Genomic DNA, 19,689 nt, shown 5'->3' with positions numbered 1-19,689 from the left:
TAAACACCTAGCCAAACTTTGTAGTCTGAAGCATGCAGCTACATTTTCTGTTCTAAACCTCCAGTACCTTTTGAATGTTATCAAACTGTGAATCCTTTTCCAGTAAACAGTTTATTTATGAACAACAGACAATGTAAAGATGCAGGCCAGATCATCAGAAAATAAACACTAATATTGAAACAATATCGGAAATAAAAGCAGAAAATGCATCAGTTCAGACAGCTTCTGCAGTAACAAAAATGACAGGAGACAGAGTTTCACCAAGGTCACACAAGGACCTTACTTGGCAGACAATGGACAATGCTTTGATCTGCAAGACTCTCAGGTGAATAGGTTGTTTCTATACCAGTTGAACTATGCTTCACAACGCGGTTAGTTTGGGTTTACAACTGTACTTTCAGTAATCCAATGGCGCATATTTAAGGTGAGAGATCTCTAAATTGTTTGATTGAATGGACTTTCAATTGGAGATAAATATAAGCTCTCGGCCATCTATTTAGTTCACTTTGACAACAGTATTTTCACATCACAGCAGAGAAGGGTAATGTTGAAGCGTGATGCTACATTCGTTCAAGATTCAGGATGTAGGTTTGCTCGCTGAGCTGGCAGGTTTGGAAAGCTGAAAGCAAACCTTCCAACTCAGCAAGCAAACCTACATCCAGCACCTCAACCTGAGGTACAAACCTTCTCAAACTCGCTAATTCAAGATTCAGTTAAATGAATCTGAAGTTTGAAACTGGATTGCTTAGATTCAGAAAATACTGTGAAATATTTATGTAATTCAAATAATATGGAACTGTTTCTTGCATTTACATTGCTTTTTGTAAATTAATTTCTTCCCAGATAACTATTAGGCTCTTTTGCCCTGAAATACATATGGTATTTCGAACAAAAACTAGAGTAAAACATGCATAGTTGACTTTTCATAGAAACATTAGCAAACAAAAAGTTGACAATGCATCACTTAAAAGAGATTTGGGAAAGGTGACCAAAGGCGTGCTCCAAGAGATAGTCTTGGAGGCTTGTCTTAAAAGAAAGGGAGGTCCTGCAGAGTTGAAGGCATCATCAACCCTGGAGCTGCTTTTATTCAGGGATTCACAAGAGGCCAAAATTGGAGAATGTTTGGAGATTCCTGAAAGGTTGTAAGCTGGAAGATTTTGAAGGGATAGCTTCTCCTTTGTTTAGGAGTGGGAATGCTGGATAGCAATTTTGCAACTATTTCATAACTAACTATTGAAGGTGGGAGGCCACGGAAGGGTTTGACAACAAGAATGAGAATTCAATGTTAGTGATGGAGTGGAAGCTTATTCCAAAGTCAAATACGACACAAAGATTGCAACAAGTCTGGTTAATCCTCAGACAGTCGCTGAGAAAGGGATAATGGGTGGTTTGGACTATGGCATTTGCAGCAGGGATAGAAAGCAAAAGCAAAATTTGGTTGGAAAATAATTTCTGTTCGTTCAGCACTGAATACAGGTATCCTCTGCTATCCAAAAGCAGAGCGTTCTGATGAAACCATTCATAAGCCAAAATGGCACAAAGCGAAGAGGCAATAACTATTCATTTAAATGGGTAAAATCTTTGAACATTCCCAGACCCAAAAAAAAGCCTACCAAATCATACCAAATAAATTTTGGCTATTGTATGTTTGAGCTAATTGTATATCAATGTTTATATCTGAGAGTTTTGTTTATTTTTGTAAACTTGTAAAAATGTTAAATTTCTAATAAAAATATCTATAAAAAAAAAGAAAGGGAGGCCCTGCAGAGTTGAAGGCATCATCAACCCTGGAGCTGCTTTTATTCAGGAATTCACAAGCGGCTAAAATTGGAGAATGTTTGGAGATTCCTGAAGGGTTGTAAGCTGGAAGATTTTGAAGGGATAGCTTCTCCTTTGTTTAGGAGTGGGAATGCTGGATAGCAATTTTGCAACTATTTCATAACTAACTATTGAAGGTGGGAGGCCACGGAAGGGTTTGACAACAAGAATGAGAATTCAATGTTAGTGATGGAGTGGAAGCTTATTCCAAAGTCAAATACGACACAAAGATTGCAACAAGTCTGGTTAATCCTCAGACAGTCGCTGAGAAAGGGATAATGGGTGGTTTGGACTATGGCATTTGCAGCAGGGATAGAAAGCAAAAGCAAAATTTGGTTGGAAAATAATTTCTGTTCGTTCAGCACTGAATACAGGTATCCTCTGCTATCCAAAAGCAGAGCGTTCTGATGAAACCACTCATAAGCCAAAATAGCACAAAGCGAAGAAGTAATAACTATTCATTTAAATGGGTAAAATCTTTGAACATTCCCAGACCCAAAAAAAAGCCTACCAAATCATACCAAATAACACACAAAACCTAAACTAACACTAACATATAGTAAAGGCCGTCAGAGGCTGGGGTGGTGAGAGGTACAGGATACCTTAGGTCACATTTTGATAACAGATGCACAAAATAAATCGAGATAAAGCACAGATGTTCACAGACACTGTTCAAATCTATGGCGGTTTGATGCTGAGAAGCTGAGTGTAGTTCCCAGGGAAGGCGCTTGGTGGCGCCACTCTCACTGCGCGTGCTTTCTCGTAAAAGCAAAAATCCTCTTACGGTTAGCGAAAACAGGTACTAAAGTAGGTCTCTTGTAAAAGCAGATTGGCTTAAAGCCAACGTTCGAAAAGCCGGGGATATTGGAAAAGCAGTGTTACAATTTAAAGACAAAGGTTATGTTAGTGGCGTCAGTGAGGTAGAGCTGGGTGTGATTTGCGTAAATCTGAAACTAGACATCCTTTATAGGTGATAAGAAAACGGTTGGAACCCTTCCAATGTAGAACAATGTAGTAAAAGATAAATTGTTAATCTTGTGTGCTGTATTTATAACCTTTATATCATAGGAAACACTATCTAAAGTGTGAAGAAAGTGTTTGGTAAGTGCTGCATTCATGAATTATTCGGATAGTGATTGGTTTAGTCTTACTTTTTACTGGCTTGAAGTAACACATGCAGATTGCTTCGATCAATTGAAAGCTGTTTGTGGTCCACAAGACCTTCTAATGTCTCTAATATCTGAGGCTGTAACTCATTTAGTTTTGATTGTAGAAAGTTAATCTGGAGACAAAAGAGGTTATTTTCAGAAACGTGGGCACACTCTACACAAAGAATTTCTATTGTCTTTAGATTTAAAACAATACACAAAATCTTAAGAATACATTTCCTCAAAAATGTAAATGGAGACGAAGTTGGATTGTTGTAGAAGACAGTGAATTAGAACATAGAATTGTCCTTGGTTGGACAGTTCTAAATGTGCCAACTAGAATCAGTATATCCAGTCATCTTGGTATAAATGGGTTAAGGTAATCAATCACAACCAGGGAATTGAATAAGAAAGGTGACTTCTGATGCATGAAAGGGAAATATTCATACTTGGATGGTGTTAAGGGAGGGCCAGAGTTAAAAGTTAAGGTTTCTCTTATTGCATCCTTTGTGCTGCTAAGTTCAAAAATCACACGACATCAGACTATAGTCCAACAGACTTATTTGGAAGTACAAGCTTTCGCAGCACGGCTCCTTTGTCAGGTAGCATGGTAAGCTCGACAGTGTGCTGTTTATAAGGAAGATAGTATGTCATGTAATATGTATAATATTACTTCACTGCTCAAATAAAACCAAGCTCTTTCATGACATAAGGTCTAATTACTGCAAAATAAACACTAAATATATTCATCCAATGTTTAAATATATATCAATGCTACAGATCAGAGTTGAAAATAATTTTAGCTTGCTGCAGTTAATTGTATTTGATTATTTATGTTTTTTCTACAACAGTGAAATCAAAATTTGGTAATATTTGGCAGGATAGACAAAAGAAATGTGAAACATACTAGATAAACCACTTTTTTTGATAAATAAAGTGTGACATTGTTTATGGTAAATTCAGTCATATGTTCTGAAGGACAAGAGCATATTTGTTCATGGAGGTGATGATATATTTAAAATACCTTGTTTGTTCAAGGCCACAAATTCTGTTACACAAATTAATTTCTGATTTTTTTCTCAGCTTTTTTCCCAGTCTAGGATACACAGAATGAGGCCAAGAGCCTGTCATTCAGCAGCACATCAAGGGATGATATTCCCGGGCTTTGTCACTAGTAAAGGAGGAATGATCCATGGGATTGGTAGAATCCTCCCATTTGGCTGCACTCTTGCAATTGGCTGTAATGATTTTCATTTGACAGATTTTCACTCAAAAATTGAAAATTTGAATTCCCTTGTTCTGCCACTTCCACGTGGCTACTTTAAGATATATCTTGAGATTAACAAAGATCTTAAGAAGAGCTGGGAGAAAGTGAGGACTGCAGATGCTGGAGATCAGAGTCGAGAGTGCGGTGCTGGAAAAGCACAGCAGGTCAGACAGCATCCGAGGAGCAGGAGAATCAACGTTTTGGGCCTAAGCTCTTCATGAGGAATGAAGCATGGATTCTCCTGCTCCTCGGATACTGCGTCGCCTGCTGTGCTTGTCCAGCACCACACACACAACTCTTCAGTAAAGCTGCCTGTAATTAGCCTTTAACATTACAAAGTCTTGTACTAAGAAAGCTTTCAGAATTTGATTATACTTAGATTTTCAGAACTGACAGCTTGAAAATCATGTTATAACATTAGGGAGGACAAATAATCATTCCATTAATCAGAACCTAACACAAGGATTGTTATCTGTCTGTACAGAATAGTCATTCTAGAATTCGAACAAAATTTAGCATAACAAGAGGTAAACATTCTTTTTACCACTTCCCTCGATAACTTATTTATCATCTCTCAGTACACTTGAATTTAAAGTTAAATGTTTACTCAAGTGGGAAGAATTTGTTTTGAGGTGGGACTTTTTTTGTAAGAAGAACAGATATTTACATTAACCAGTGAGTGGAAAACAGTCAGACTAGCTGCATGGCTTTAATAGGTAAAAACAATCACTGCAGATGCTGGAAACCAGATTCTGGATTAGAGGTGCTGGAAAAGCACAGCAGTTCAGGCAGCATCCGAGGAGCAGTAAAATCGACGTTTCGGGCAAAAGCCCTTCATCAGATTCCTGATGAAGGGCTTTTGCCCGAAACGTCAATTTTCCTTCTCCCCGGATGCTGCCTGAACTGCTGTGCTTTTCCAGCACCTCTAATCCAGAGAATGGCTTTAATACCCTTACTATCAAATCTCCCATAGTTTAAGGTCACTATGAGCAAATCTAAGATGGCTTGACAGGAAAGGAACGCAAAAGGAAATCACTCACTTATGTTTATCTATCAGTGAATATCCACATAAAAACATCATATATTGCATTCAGTAACTGACCTGCAAGAAGAATTTGTAACTAAAATTTCATTTGTGGCGATGATACCATAAGTGAATGAAATATACCCATCAAGGACAAAACTTTACTGCAAAGCTGAGGGGGGCAAATAATTCATTTCCAAAAATGTAACTATGTAGTTGGAGAAAGGTACCTAGATCTACACAAAGCTAGATAATGTAGTGAAACAAATCACTTTCTCAAACACTTTATTGGCCCAACGACACGAGTTTCCATTTTTAGGAACACTAATTTCAAAGCAATCAATTTTGAAGCTTCTGTAACATAAATACTTTTCACTTCACTAACCCTGTGCTGAAGTATTGCTTCTATGGCTCTGAATTCAAAAGGCAAAGAGTATGTGACAAGTTGACCTTCTCCAGCTAATTGCAATGCCAGATCCTTCAAAAGCCACTGCTCCAGATTTGATTGTCGATAATCAAGGATAAGAAGATGCTCTGGAGTAATTACAGCCTTTATTATCTGTCAAAAAGAGAACAAAATGCACAACTCTTCCTTTAAAATTGTTAGCAAGGATAACACTGACTAAATATGTGCATATAAACAAATTTAAAGTTTAATTTCTAATATTTCTTCAGTTTATTTGAGTCAAAAACCATTTCAGAATTTATTCCATCTTTTGCATGAGGCATTAAGCTGACTTCATCTATGCAAGTTGAAATCAGCATAACACCAGCTTCATTGTGTCAACAATGGGTGCTCGCAATTCAATTCTCACACCATTTCAGCCCTTCAGGACTTCACCTTGGAGTTCAGGGACACCTGCGACTGACATGCTTCTGCCAGGATGATTTGTGTATGGAGCAAACATACATGTCTAATGTATCGAAACGGGGTGCGTCTTATTGCTCTTGGCTTCACTTCTTAGCAGTCACTCACACTGTGCTTAGTTAAATGCCGTCAGCCTGTGACTCGGGTTACTGAGTGAATGATTGCAGTGAAAGGTGGTAATTCAAGATAGAAGGGAGGGATTTTAAAGCATAGGAGAGGATACGAGCTCCAGGACCTTGGGAGGAGTGGGGCAGGGAAAGCTGGAATGCCTCCAGAGACAACACAAAAGGGAACATCAAGGATTTTTTTTTGGGTGGGAGTGAGAGGGAGCAGAGAGAATCATCCTGAGGCTCAGGCAGATTATGGAAGTCACTTACAAAAGGCATGAAGTTGAAACCTTGCCATCTTCGACATGAAGTCAATGGCTCAGTTACAAAAATATAGGCTGTAACCTCATGTACAGTGGGGAGTGTAAGTTACCTTTCCTCTTTTTAAAAAAAAAATTCATTCACAGGATGTGGGCATCACTGGCTAGACCAGCATTCATTGTCCATCCCTAATTGTCCAGAGGACACCTTTATTTCTTTTGGGAACAGAGGGAAATGGCTTTCATGCAAGGCCCTGCTAAATACACTGGATATATCATGCTTCCTCTCCGCCTATCTGCAATCTAATTGTGATTAATTAGCAGGTCATTTATTGTCCAGGAACATAGTTTACCAATTACGGCCTCATCCAATGACCATTGCATTGTTCACAGCCATTGGCTCCTTGTCATGTCAGCTAATATAATCAGAAGCTAATGCAAAAGTGACACCTGGGTATGACTTTACTGAATTCATTCATAGTGATCAGTGGAAGACAGCAATTCAGAGCTGCTTTATTTGCACACTGAACCTCAAGTATGCGAGGACAAATCCTGTGATATGAAACATTTGAAGGGGAGGTGCCATTCACAGTGGTTTACTGTCAGTATTTCATTCCATCAACGTAGCACTGATTGTGTGGACACTTTGGTAAGTTTACACATATCTTGAGAAAGCTTGTAGCCTTACATGTGACACATTTGCTACTGGATATGCAGGAAAGTGCCTGACCACGGTGGGCGTTGGGATGCCATTTGTTCAGAAGAATTGGAGATATCTGTTCTTAGTGTCAATGGACCGGTGTAAATAAGATGATAACAACATTTGTTCACTTGTGGAATGAGTGGCAGTACCTCCTCCTCACACAGGGACTGGAAGATTGTGCATATTTCACAGTTGGATGTCAGATATCCAAATTTCTAGTTATATCGAAGACTCTTAACAAAACTCATACTCAATAGGAAAAGAACTTTTAATTTAATAAGCTAAGTGGAATATGCATGCAATAGAATGATCCTGCTGTGTTTTCATGTATATCATACTGAGCAGATTTGAACTTTTGAAGCTCAGCTCCATCATCTTGATTATTCTGGAATGTGAATGTCTCATTCCCCTTATAGACTAGGAAAAAAGAAAAGCTGAAACAGACACAGTAAGAAAGTTGGAAGATGTGCATGTGAGAGAGAGAAAAAACATTCTTCTGTAAATTACATTCACTGACCGAAGGATTCAAGGGGAGAGACAGAGCGAGAAAGAACAGAAGCTGGTAGAAAGACTAACTGATTTGAGTGAAACACTAGCTTGACATGGATTGAAGCTTCGTGTGTTGTTCCCTGGAGCTCTAGATTTGGGAATGTTATGAATACTCTGTCCCTTGTCCCTGTTACAAGATCTTTCCTCCATGATATTTTTGGGATGTTTATTGTGTCCTTCACTATGAATTATGCAAAGTGATGCTTCTAAGGGTCCTCCCATTTTAGCTACTTGTCTTTATAAACATACACCGAAGTTCTTGCTTTTTGATTTTGTGATTCTTGCCAATTGACTTTCACAATTAATTTTCTGTTCTTTTTATTAGCTTTTCAGGAACCAGCAGTGGGAGACTGAAAAGTTCAGTCCTCTGGCCTACCACTAGTTTTCGCCACTTTGTATGCCATTATTTTTGATTGGACACGCTCCTCGACTGTTTTTGTTAACCATAGATGTTCACCCTTTTCACAGAGTCCTTCTTTTTTACTGGCATAAAAGTTTTATGAACTATCTGTTTAAATGACTGCCAGTGTTCATCTACTGTCTTTCATCTTAGTCTATCTTCTCAGCCAACTTTAGATAATCCTTTATTCTGTAATTACTCCTATTTAAGATGAGAACACTGATTTGAGACCCGAAGTAGTCTCCCTCAGACTGAATTTGAAATTCTACCATATTGTGATCAATAACCCATAGAAGATCCTTAACTTTGAGAATTCTTATTTATTCCTATATTATGAGATCTAATATAGTTTGCTCCTGGACGGGTTCTGCAATGTACTGCTTTAAGAAGAGCAATCCTTGATGCTCTCTGGAGATTTGTCTTCCTTGTTACCTTTGCCATTTGACTTGTCCAGTCAATATGAAGATTAAAATCATCCATGACTAATGTCCTACTTACACACCTGCATTGTTTTTAGATTTATACTTTGTTCTATAGTGAAGCAATTCTTCACAGGCCGATAGACAAATTCCACGTGTGACGTTTTCCCCTTCTATTCCTTATTTCCACCAAATTGATTCCACATCATGATCTATCGCACTTACATCATTACTCACTACCACACATATTTTCCTTTATTAACAATTTACAATTTATTAACAATTAACAATTTTCCTTTCCCTTTTTGACTATTTTTTCAGAACATTAAAATGTTAACTCTATATTTTTTCTCCAGAGCTGCTGCTAAGCTGGAGTTTTCCCAGTACACAACTGTTTTTAATTCTATTCTTCCAGTCAGTTGCACAATGACATTAACCGGATGCGCACTGCTTCCAGTCCCAATGAGTCTTTCCCTCTTCGAGGGACAGAGACAAATAGAAACACCATGACCTTCAAGTCATGTGTCACCCTGATTTGGACAGACATTGCCATTCCTTCATTTTCACTGCTCCAAAATCATGGAACTCCCTAACAGCATTGTGGGAGTGCCTTCACTATATGTACTACAGCAGTTCAAGTAAAAATGTTCACTTCTTCTAGAGTAACTAGGAATGGGTTCTAAATGCCAGTCATGCTTCTGTTATGTTTACCCTCAGAATGCAATGAAAGAGAGAAATTTCCAACACTGAATAATCTAGAAGCACAACTGAAGAGCCTTCTTACCTCCATTCTTAGGATGATACAATTATTCCTTGTATTAATGCTCGTTAAATGTTGAAATCTTAAATCTCGAGCCTGAAGACCAAGTTCCTGGTACAGTTCTGTCTTCTTTCGTTCTATGACGAGAAAAGCCATGTCTTCATTGAATCAGTTTATGTAATAAATTGAGAATGTTTATCACCTATAACTTTTCAGAAAAAACAAATGTATCTCCCTTTTCTTATGCTAGAGGTGGTGCCACTGTATTTAATTATAAGCAGACTCATTCTGCCAGCTAAAGCACTTGCCAAATTAAATATTCGGCAGCAATAACATAAATTACAATATGTTACACTGACTCTTTACACGCATGCCTTAACAGATTGAGGCTCTGATCGGCTGTCTATGGAATCAGCTCTGCAAAAACATGGAAAACGAACAATTAATCAGATGTAAGAGGACAGAATTTGTAAAATGGCTTAGGGCCATGACCGGTCACCCCTGGTGGCCCAATGCCTGTTGTTTATGAAAATTAAATTGATAGACTTTAAGAAATTCAAAGTGTAGTTGAACATTCAATGGAAGACAGTCAACTTTTCTGCATGAAATACTCTCTTTTTGGAGTTCTCTATAAATTCCTCCACTCTCTCTTCCTTAAAATCCATCTAATGTTTAGATTTTCCAACCATCCTAATATCAAGTTTGTTTTTTTATTTCATACCAAATTATGTATCTGAAAAGTAGCAAGGGACATTATTCTACATTAAAGTGTTATATAAATGCAAGGTATTGTTGAAACAGACCAGATTGCATGCCCAATCTAAAATGATAGAAGGATTTAAAATTAAATGAGAACTACCTGCTTGTTTCTTGCAAATGGGCAAGGTGGCACAGTGGTTAGCACTACTGCCTCACAGCGCCAGGGACCCGGGTTTAATTCCCGCCTCAGGCAACTGTCTGTGTGGAGTTTGCACATTCTCCCAGTGTCTGCATGGGTTTCCTCCAGATGCTCCGGTTTCCTTCCACAGTCCAAAGATGTGCAGGTCAGGTGAATTGGCCATGCCAAATTGCCCTTAGTATTAGGTGCATTAGTCAGAGGGAAATGGGTCTGGGTGGGTTACTCTTCAGAGGGTCGGTGTGGACTGGTTGGGCCGAAGGGCCTGTTTCCACACTGTAGGGAATCTAATCTAAATGGATCACTAAAGATACACGTAAGACAAGCAATTCAGAAGATGTCTGTGCAATGAGTGATTGGCATCACAAGGAGATTGAGATTAACACTAATTTATAAAATTGATACAAATAATTTCTCCTGACACCAAACATATTTGGAAAACATAAAATGGTTGAAAGCCAACTTACCAAAGAAGCTTACGTTCCCAGCACTATCATATCTCATCTGTTTAAAAAAAAAAAATTCTTTATGTGGTACCTGAATATTTTCTGTGACTTAAAAAAAAAATACAGATTTGTACTTACTATCGAAAATACTGGAACCACACTGACAAGTGTAGTTTGAGAGGAATCTGTACTGTAATACCGCCAACCAATTGCTGAAGAAAGTGAAAAGATGTAAATATTAAAGACTTGCTTTTCATATAGAACAGTACAACCTACATGTTGGTTTGCTACAAAACATAGAATCAAAAAGTTATTTAGCACAAAATTACCCATAAGTCATTAAAAATCAAATTTGGTGCAGAAAATAGGAACAGCAAGACTGGGATCTTTCTGAGGGGAGGGATTAAGTTAGATGCTTGGTCTGATACACCTAGGGCTGTTTAAATCTGAAACAAAGGTTCAGATTTTCTAGTGCAATCCTATTGGTTTTCAACTTCACTAAAAATTTACTTGTTCACTTAATCTGATTGTGTGCAAATTGGCTGCCATGTCATTTTACATCCTAATACTGAGCATATTTGAAAAGTGTATTTCATGCCTTGTGAAATGTTTTGAAACATTAAAGATCATGAAATTGCATGAAAGCTAATTATTTATTTCTATGTCTAATGTTAAATTACATCCATTCTAGCATGGCAGGTGGTGCAGAATACAGCCTTGCAACAATTTAGACACGTTATACACCACATGCGTGGAGATGATATCAAATGGAGCACAAGTTACCGAAAACGTGTGGTGCAGAGATAAACTATCCCAATAAACTAGTAAGAGGGTAAATAACTCTAGCTTGATTCAATATTTACTATGGAGCTGTCACATTTGGTGAGTAAGCAGTGACACACTATCATTTCAGTCATGATCGAGCTGAACAGCAGAAGGTGAAATGGTCTATTCCTGTTCCTAAATTCAGCCATGCTTACTTTTTAAGTTCAACATACCAATAATGAAAAACAAGTGACTGTTTCACCGCAAAGCTGAAGGTGCATCATCCCCATAATGTCTAACATTTCTTCTTTAAATCTATTTGACTTATCACTTCAACCAATACCAGTACCCACCAGCTTTCAAAGCCTTCCTCTTCCAACATCTCCTAATTTTTATACCCCTTGGTCGATTCTTTAAACGAAGCAACTTGTCCCATTTATTTAATTATAGGCTCAGAAAGTGCCAGTTCTTGCAGTGAAGTCAACATCAGATCTTCAATAATTCCAATTTCCTTGTCTTTTTCAAAAAGGTAGTTGGGCTGACAAAACAGATGTTTGGTTCTTATACTTAAATAGGCTTTCTTACAGAAGATTAGATTACATTACAGTGTGGAAACAGGCCCTTCGGCCCAACAAGTCCACACCGACCCGCTGAAGTGAAACCCACCCATACCCCTATATTTGCCCCTTACCTAACACTACAGGCAATTTAGTATGGCCAATTCACCTGGCCCCGCACATCTTTGGACTGTGGGAGGAAACCGGAGCACCCGGAGGAAACCCACGCAGACACAGGGAGAACGTGCAAACTCCACACAGTCAGTCGCCTGAGGCGGGAATTGAACCCGGGTCTCTGGCGCTGTGAGGCAGCAGTGCTAACCACTGTGCCACCGTGCCGCCCACAAGAGAAACAAATGATGAGGATGCACCAAAGCAAAGATGTCATGCTGAAATAGTAGTACGTTGCAATAAAATCAAAGTGCTGGAAAAACTCAACAGGTCTGACAGTACATGTTGAGAAAGAAACACAGTTAATGTTTTAAGTCCAAGAACCTTTCTTTGGAACAGATGGAGGCTGGAAGATTATTTATTTTGTGCTATTGACAAAGGGAGAGGTGGAGCAAGAGAAACAAATGATGAGGATGCACCAAAGCAAAGCCAATGGGAGTGCGAATGGTAACACAGAAGAGATTGGTATACAATCCATGTGCTAACGATAGGTGAAAGGGCCATCATTTTTCCTCAAAAATGATACATTATGGAAAGCATTGTCTGGAAGAATGGAAGCAGCAGATTCAATCTCGTATGCTGTAAAGGCCAAGAGCCTTGACAACATTCAAACAACAGTACTGAAGACTTGTGCTTCAGAACGTGTTGCTTTCCGAGCCAAGCTCTACCAATACAGTTACAACACTGGCATGTTCTCGACAATGTGGAAAATCGCCCAGGTACGTCCTCTACACAAAAAGCACGATAAATCTAACCCGGCCAATCACTGCCCCATCAGTTGACTCTCGGATTATCAGTAAAGTGATTGAGGTGTCATCAGTGTTCTGAAGCAGCACCTTTTCAGCAATAACCTGCTGAGTGATGCAAAGTTTGGGTTTTGCAAGGACCACTCAGCTCCTGAGCTCATTACAGCTTTTGTTCAAACATAGACGAAAGAGCTGAATTCCAGATGTGAGGCAAGAGTGACAACCCTTGACATCAAGGTCGCATTTGATCAAGTGTGGCATCACGAAATCCTAGCAAAACTGTAACCAATAAGGAGATAAACTCTCTCCTGGTTAAATTCATACCTGGCACATAGGAAGATGGTCGGGGTTGTCGGGGATCAGTCATCTCAGCTGCAGGACGTCCTCAGGGCAGTGTCCTAGCCCTAACTATCCTCAGCTGCTTCAGCAATGACCTCTCCATCACAAGTTCAGACGTGGGAATGTTTGGTGATGAGTGCACAATATTCAGCACCATTCATGACACCTCAGACACTGAAACAGTCCATGTTCGAATGCAACAAGATCTGGACAATATCCAGTCTTGGGCTGACAAGCGGCAAGTAATATTCATGCCACACAGTGATCATCTCTTATAAGAGACAATCTAATCACCATTCTTTGACATTCAAGGGTATTACCATCACTGAATCCTCCACTATCAACATCCTGGGGCAGGGGGTTGCCATCGACCAGGAACTCACTGGACCTGCCACATAAATACAGTGGCTACAACAGCAGATCAGGTGCTAGGAATATTGCAGCAAGGAGCTCACTTCTTGACTCCTCCAAAGCACAAATAAGGAGTGTGATGGAATACACCCCACTTGCCTGGATGACTGCAGCTCCAACAATGTTCAAGAAACTTGACACCATCCAAGTCAAAGCAGCTCACTTGATTGGCACTATATCCTTAAACATCCACTCCCTCCTCACCAACACTCAGCAGCAGCTGGCTGTATCATCTACAAGTTGCACTGCAGAAATTCAGCAAAGATCCTTGGGAGAGCACCTTCCAAACCCAAGACCATTTTCTTCTAGAAGAACAAGGGCATGAGAAAGATGGAAATGCCACCACCTGCAAGTTTCCCTCAAGCCATTCCTCACCCTGACTTGGAAATAAATTGCCGTTCATCCACTGTCAGTGGGCCAAAATCCTGGCTTTCCCTCCTTAATGGCATTGTGGGTCAATCCACAATATGTGGACTGCAGCGGTTCAAGAGGGCGTCTTACCGTCACCTTTTAGGGCAACTAGAGACAGGTAATAAATGCCAGCCAGCCAGCAATGCCCACAACCCATTAGTAAATTTTTAAAAATACATGTAATCGGCTGGAAATTTGAAATTGAAAAAATTTTGAGGATGTGGGAAAGAAAGAGCAGTCGGACAAATTGTGACATTTTCATAGCACCAAATGGCCTTGTTCTGTGTTGCTCTATTCTATGCGAATCATTCCTAGATTCCAAGGTTCAATTCCAGCCTCGGGTGACCTTCTGTGTGGAGTTTGCACATTCTCCCCGTTTCTGCATGGGTTTCCTCCGGGCGCTCTGGTTCCCTCCCACAGTCCAAAGATGTGCGGCTCAGGTGAATTGGCCATGCTAAATTGCCCGTAGTGTTAGGTGCACTAGTCAGAGGGAAATGGGTCTGGGTGGATTACTTTTCAGAGGGTCAATGTGGACTGGTTGGGCCAAAGAGCCTGTTTCCACACTGTAAGGAATCTAACCTAACCTAATCTCTTATCAGATTTACAGTTATCAGAAAACAATGTATTTTTTCAGAACAGTAACAAGAATAAAACATACCATCATGGTATGTAGTTTGTGGTCATCTCCTAGGGGATGCTTGTGTTAGTTTTGATGGCGACCCATCCAGGTGACATGGCAGATTCTCCACAGGCAGCACCTGTGATAAGTCTCCAGCTTTCTCACATGTAAGCGATATGACACCATGTTTCACAGGAGCAGAAATGTCAGGAGGTTGGTAGACTGCAACTTTTGTGCATGTCCGTAGGTAACAGCTAGTTAAGAGTCATCTGAGCAGCTTCCGAAAGAAGCCCACTCACTTGATAATGTGTAGGATCTTCAAGTCTATCATGCCTGACTGAGACACCTCATTACTCAATGATCAACTGCCTCCAGGAGGTAGCCTACAGCCCAATAAAGCTTGGAGATTTTGAGAGGCTGTTTTGGCTACAGGAAGATGCTTGTCTTATCATCATCCACATGCAGCCTTGATAAGTTTCTTTGAAAAGGTCAAGTGCGGAATACTCGTGCAGCAACTGGACAGGGCAAGCTGCTACATCAGCATACCAAATAATTGCCTTACATAATGCATAAGCTACTCCCAATTCACCATGGGTTAAACATCACAAGGCAGCCAAGGGTAACTTTTCAAAAATACCCTGAAAGCGACTTGGAGAAGATTGACTTTGACCACATCAGCTGGGAAGAGTGCAGTGGACGACCCACAATGGGGAGCTTGGTTTTATGAAGGGATAGCCGAGTTTGAACCAAGTTAGATTATGAGGGAAAAGCAAGAAGGAAGTTCAAGGAGACGTGTAACCTCTAATCAACCAAAGATTGACTAATCACCAACTTATTTTCCACATCAATGCTGTTTCAGTTCATCACTTTCCCCCTCTTCCTCTTTTAACATTGTTCTGGCTTCAACCTCTCTCTCTCTGGCTAATGTAAAACTCCATGGCAAGTGTCTTCAATTCCAAAACCCATCAATAATTATTAGTCTAGTCAAAGTGTACGTGTTCAACTTTCCCGGATTCACTGTTATGACGAATTAGAGTGCAAATACAGCTTCAATAAATCTGGGCATCCGAAATGCATACTTACTGTGCCTGCTTGAGCTGACCTGTTGGGGATGGATTTCCAATCCGCACTGTAGTGCAGATGTTCGTGTTTTATACACACACTGCTTTGAAATCCTACACGTGGAACCGTATTTGAAAGATGAAAAATTAATGAGACCGGATTTGAGAGTGACTCGCTCTTTGAAAGAACGTAGCAAACACCTGGATAAACCATAGATCTCCATTTAATCCTTATGTGAATTCCCTCACAGTCAAAGAATAACTGAGACCCAAGAAGTGATCGTTTCAGCAATGAAGGACAGAAAGTTCTCTCCCGGAAGAAAACAGCAACAGCCGCAAAGTGTTTAAATTAAAAGTGACATCCTAAAGTAACTTTCGCAAATACGAATAAAAACCAGCTGTCCGGAAGACTTATTACTACATCACAGAAAATACAAAGCAACAACGAGGTTCAAAAAAATCCAGGCAGAATTCTAAATTAGAATGTATCCCGTGGCAAGTGTAACAATTCTATTTGATACAGGGAATCAACCCCGGAAACTGACGTGTATCAATGTGCGCAAGCGCGGCCGAGCCGGCCCGACATATCCGCATGCGCAGTTGTATTGTCTTTGCAGAATGTTGTGTCAGAGTCAACAAAATCACAAACATGATATAGGAAATGATCTGTAAAGTTTCACTGGCTGATAGACTTGTTTAATTTTTAAGATTAAAAAGTAATTTGCATCCATGTGAAGAAAACTTCCATTTCTGTAACCTTCATCAGTTCAACAACTTCCCAATGTGCAGTCGAAGACGAACTTCTGAAGTGTAGTCATAATGTGATTTCTAAAAGTTCTGTCAAAAGTTGTGGGCTTTGTTGGTAAAGTCAGCCTTTGTTGCCCGTCCTTAACTGCCTTTGACAAGATTGGTGGTGGGTTGCTTTTTTTTCAATTCCTGAAGTCCATGCGGGGTCCAATGGTTATCAATAATATCCCTCACGATGTTGGTAATGGGGAAATTATTGATGGTAATGCTATTGCCTGTCAAGGGGAAATGGTTAGATCCTGCCTTGTTGAAAATATCCATTGCCTGGCTCTTGCGTGGCATGAATGTTACTTGCCACTTATCATCCCAAGCTCAATTGCCACCCAGGTCTTGCTGCATATGGACATAGACTGCTTCCATGTCTGAGGAACAATGAATAATGCTGAAAACTACAATCAGTATTAGAAAATAGTCAAAAGGCAACATGCCACAAGAGATTTGGTGTCTAAGAACATTTTTGGATATATCAAAAGACAACATCAGGGTTCTCATGATGGATAGGTAGTATCCCTACATCTCAGCCAGGAGCCCTGGGTTCAAGTCTCACCAGCTCCATAGATTTGTTGTACCATCTCTGAACAGAATGATTAGAAAAGGCAATGTGCAAAAGCATTTTCTGTCCACAAAACTAGCTGTGCCTCCAATTCAGGTTGGCAGATCACAGCAAGGTCATTCACTTTAGAAGCAAGCACAAGAAGGCAGGTTACGATAAGAATGGCTATATATTGGGAGAGGCAAGTGTGCAGCGGGACCTGGGTGTCCTTGTGCAGCAGTCACTGAAGGTGGTTACCAGGTGCAGCAGGCGGTAAAGAAGGCAAATTGTATGTTGGTCTTCGTTGCGAGAGGTTTAGAGAAGGGATGTGTTGTTCCAGTTATGCAGGCTTTGGTGAGGCCACACCTAGAATATTGTGTGCAGTTTTGGTCTCCTTTTCTGAGGAAGGATGCTCTGCTCTTGAGGGAGTGCAGTGAAGGTTTACCAGGCTGAGTCCGGGGATGGCAGTACTGATGTATGAGGAGAGATTGACTAGGATAGGATTGTTTTCACTGGAGTTCAGACGAATCAGGAGGGTCTCATAGAGACTTATAAAATTCATACTGGACTAGACAGGGTAGATGCAGGGAGGATGTTCCAGGTGGTGGGTGTGTCCAGAACCAGGGGTCGGGGTGGACCATTTAGGATGGAGATGAAGAGACAAAGAGTGATGAGCCTGTGGAATTCATTACCACAGGAAGTAGTTGATGCCAAAACATTGAATGTATTCAAGAAGCAGCTAGGTACAGCAGATGGGGCGAATGGGATCAAAAGTTATGTGGAGAAAGCAGGATTAGGCTATTGAGTTGGACGATCAGCCATGATCATGATGAATGGTGGAGCGGGCTCGAATGTCTGAATGGCCTCATCCTACTCCTATCTTCCATGTTTCTATGTAACATTGTATCCAGAATTTAATGTGTAAAGGAATCTGTCTCCATACATATTTTCTGGACCAAGTTGGACCTGAATCTGGGCTTTTGGCTCAATGATAGGGTCACTACCACTACACTACTAGAATCCTTATTCTGTAGCCACAGATATTTTCTGATCAACCTACTCAGCGATGTCATGACACACCTCTGGAGAGGTGGGACTCAAACCTGGACCTCCTAGCTCAATGACAGGGACACGTCTATTGCGCCACAACAGCCCAAACTCTGTGGCCACATCAATCCATCATTAATAGCCTGCAGCTGCAGTGATCAACAATCACTGAAGCTTTAATCAGGGGTCTGTTTATACCATCTTATATTCTGAAAATATAATTACATACCATTTGAATGAATTCATAATAAGCCACCTTGGTACAGAGATCAGCAATTAATTGAAATTTCTGATTGACCTACATTTAAATTGCAACAACTGAACAAAACAGCAATTTAAATTAATATAATTCTGTAATTTTAAGGCCCTACTGGCCATGTTCCAGTTGATAATTAATTATGATTGGAGCCACCATTGATTCACAAAGGACTATAGAGATTTTCCCGAATCAACTTGTTAACATATTGTTACACCTCTGGAGCAGATAAGACTGATGCCGGTCCCCCTTTCTCTCGTGGATCTGGGGTGGAGGGTGCTGCACGCAGCGGTCCCCTGCAACCGCAGATTGCGGTGGTTCACGGACGCCCAGCCCAACTGTTTGTTCTGTGGTGCTGTGAAATCTGTGGACCATGTATATATTGGGTGTGGGCACTCTCTTTTTGATTTTCTTAAAAACCTCCTCCTCTGCTTTTGGTTGCACTTCAGTCCCACGCTCCTGGTCTTCGAACACCCGGTATGGAGGGGGGAGGGCAGGCCTGAAGACCTCCTCGTGGGTCTGCTCCTGGGTCTGGCCAAACTGGCCATAAATAGGTCGAGCAAGCAGGCCATGGAGGGGGCCTGCCCCTCTTCCGCGGTTACGTTAGAGCCGGATCTCTCTGGAGAAGGAAGCACGCAATGTCCACCCAAGCCTGGAGTTGGTCCGGGAGAGGTGGGCACTGCAGGGAGTGGAGTGCACTATTTCCCACTCCAACTCTATTTTGATTTAATCCCTGCCCCCACTTCACCGTTTGATCACACAGCATTGCCCTTTGCTGAGAAGGGCACTGCTTGTCACAGGCCACTCGGGTGTTCCTTTGCTTCCTGGTGGTGGAAACTGAATAAAGATTTGTTCACCTTGTGTCTCTCACTGTGTCGCACACCTGCACACACACAATATGGGGGAAAAAATAAGCACTACCGCAGTTAGGCTGTGGTGTGGGGGGAAAAAAGAAAGCGGAAAAAGGAATTGGAGTGTCAGACATCCTGTTCACTCTGAGAAAAAAAAGAAGAAAAAAAGAAAAAGACTTATACCGGGTGTCCTGGCTCAGAGGAAGAGATACTACCATTGTGCCACAAGAGGCTTTCATGGCAGACTTCATATTTAGACCAATCTAAATGCAAATTTAGACAAATAAGTTTACAAAACTAATCATCTACAAGGCAATTTGAGCACATTTTCCCAATTGCACGACCAGTAGAAAACTTTGAAGTCAAAGAAGCCACAAAAATTTGTGCCTCACATGCAAACTTCCCCCTCAAAATTAAAATATCTTTAAAAGATGCTTATTTATTCTTTTTTA

The 19,689-nt window shown here is 40.5% G+C and overlaps 1 protein-coding gene across 7 annotated transcripts in view; it reads right to left on the bottom strand.

The window, feature by feature from the left end:
• The window catches only part of mrs2 (magnesium transporter MRS2), a 43,626-nt gene extending 27,356 nt beyond the window's left edge, over positions 1 to 16,270 (bottom strand). For 5 of the 7 annotated variants that reach the window (XR_006315902.1, XR_006315903.1, XM_043719168.1 and 2 more), the window contains exons 1-6: positions 15,767 to 16,270; positions 10,803 to 10,876; positions 10,686 to 10,722; positions 9,348 to 9,460; positions 5,643 to 5,816; positions 2,970 to 3,100 (exon numbers count right to left, since the gene is read on the bottom strand). Coding sequence is in view for 5 of the 7 variants with exons in the window: in XM_043719168.1 (XP_043575103.1) it covers positions 2,970 to 3,100; positions 5,643 to 5,816; positions 9,348 to 9,460; positions 10,686 to 10,722; positions 10,803 to 10,876; positions 15,767 to 15,968 (731 nt within the window). In the remaining 2 variants the exon portion in view is untranslated. Of the gene's footprint in view, positions 1 to 2,969; positions 3,101 to 5,642; positions 5,817 to 9,347; positions 9,461 to 10,685; positions 10,723 to 10,802; positions 10,877 to 14,722; positions 14,789 to 15,766 lie in introns of those variants that run through there. The other 2 variants (XM_043719173.1, XM_043719172.1) reach the window with 2 other exon arrangements.
• Between the last annotated feature and the right edge of the window lie 3,419 nt (positions 16,271 to 19,689).

Source organism: Chiloscyllium plagiosum, chromosome 29 (assembly GCF_004010195.1).
Source record: "Chiloscyllium plagiosum isolate BGI_BamShark_2017 chromosome 29, ASM401019v2, whole genome shotgun sequence".
NCBI classification, from domain to species: domain Eukaryota; kingdom Metazoa; phylum Chordata; class Chondrichthyes; order Orectolobiformes; family Hemiscylliidae; genus Chiloscyllium; species Chiloscyllium plagiosum.
Note: the sequence above shows the minus strand (reverse complement) of the source record. Positions and strands in the feature narration are given on the sequence as shown.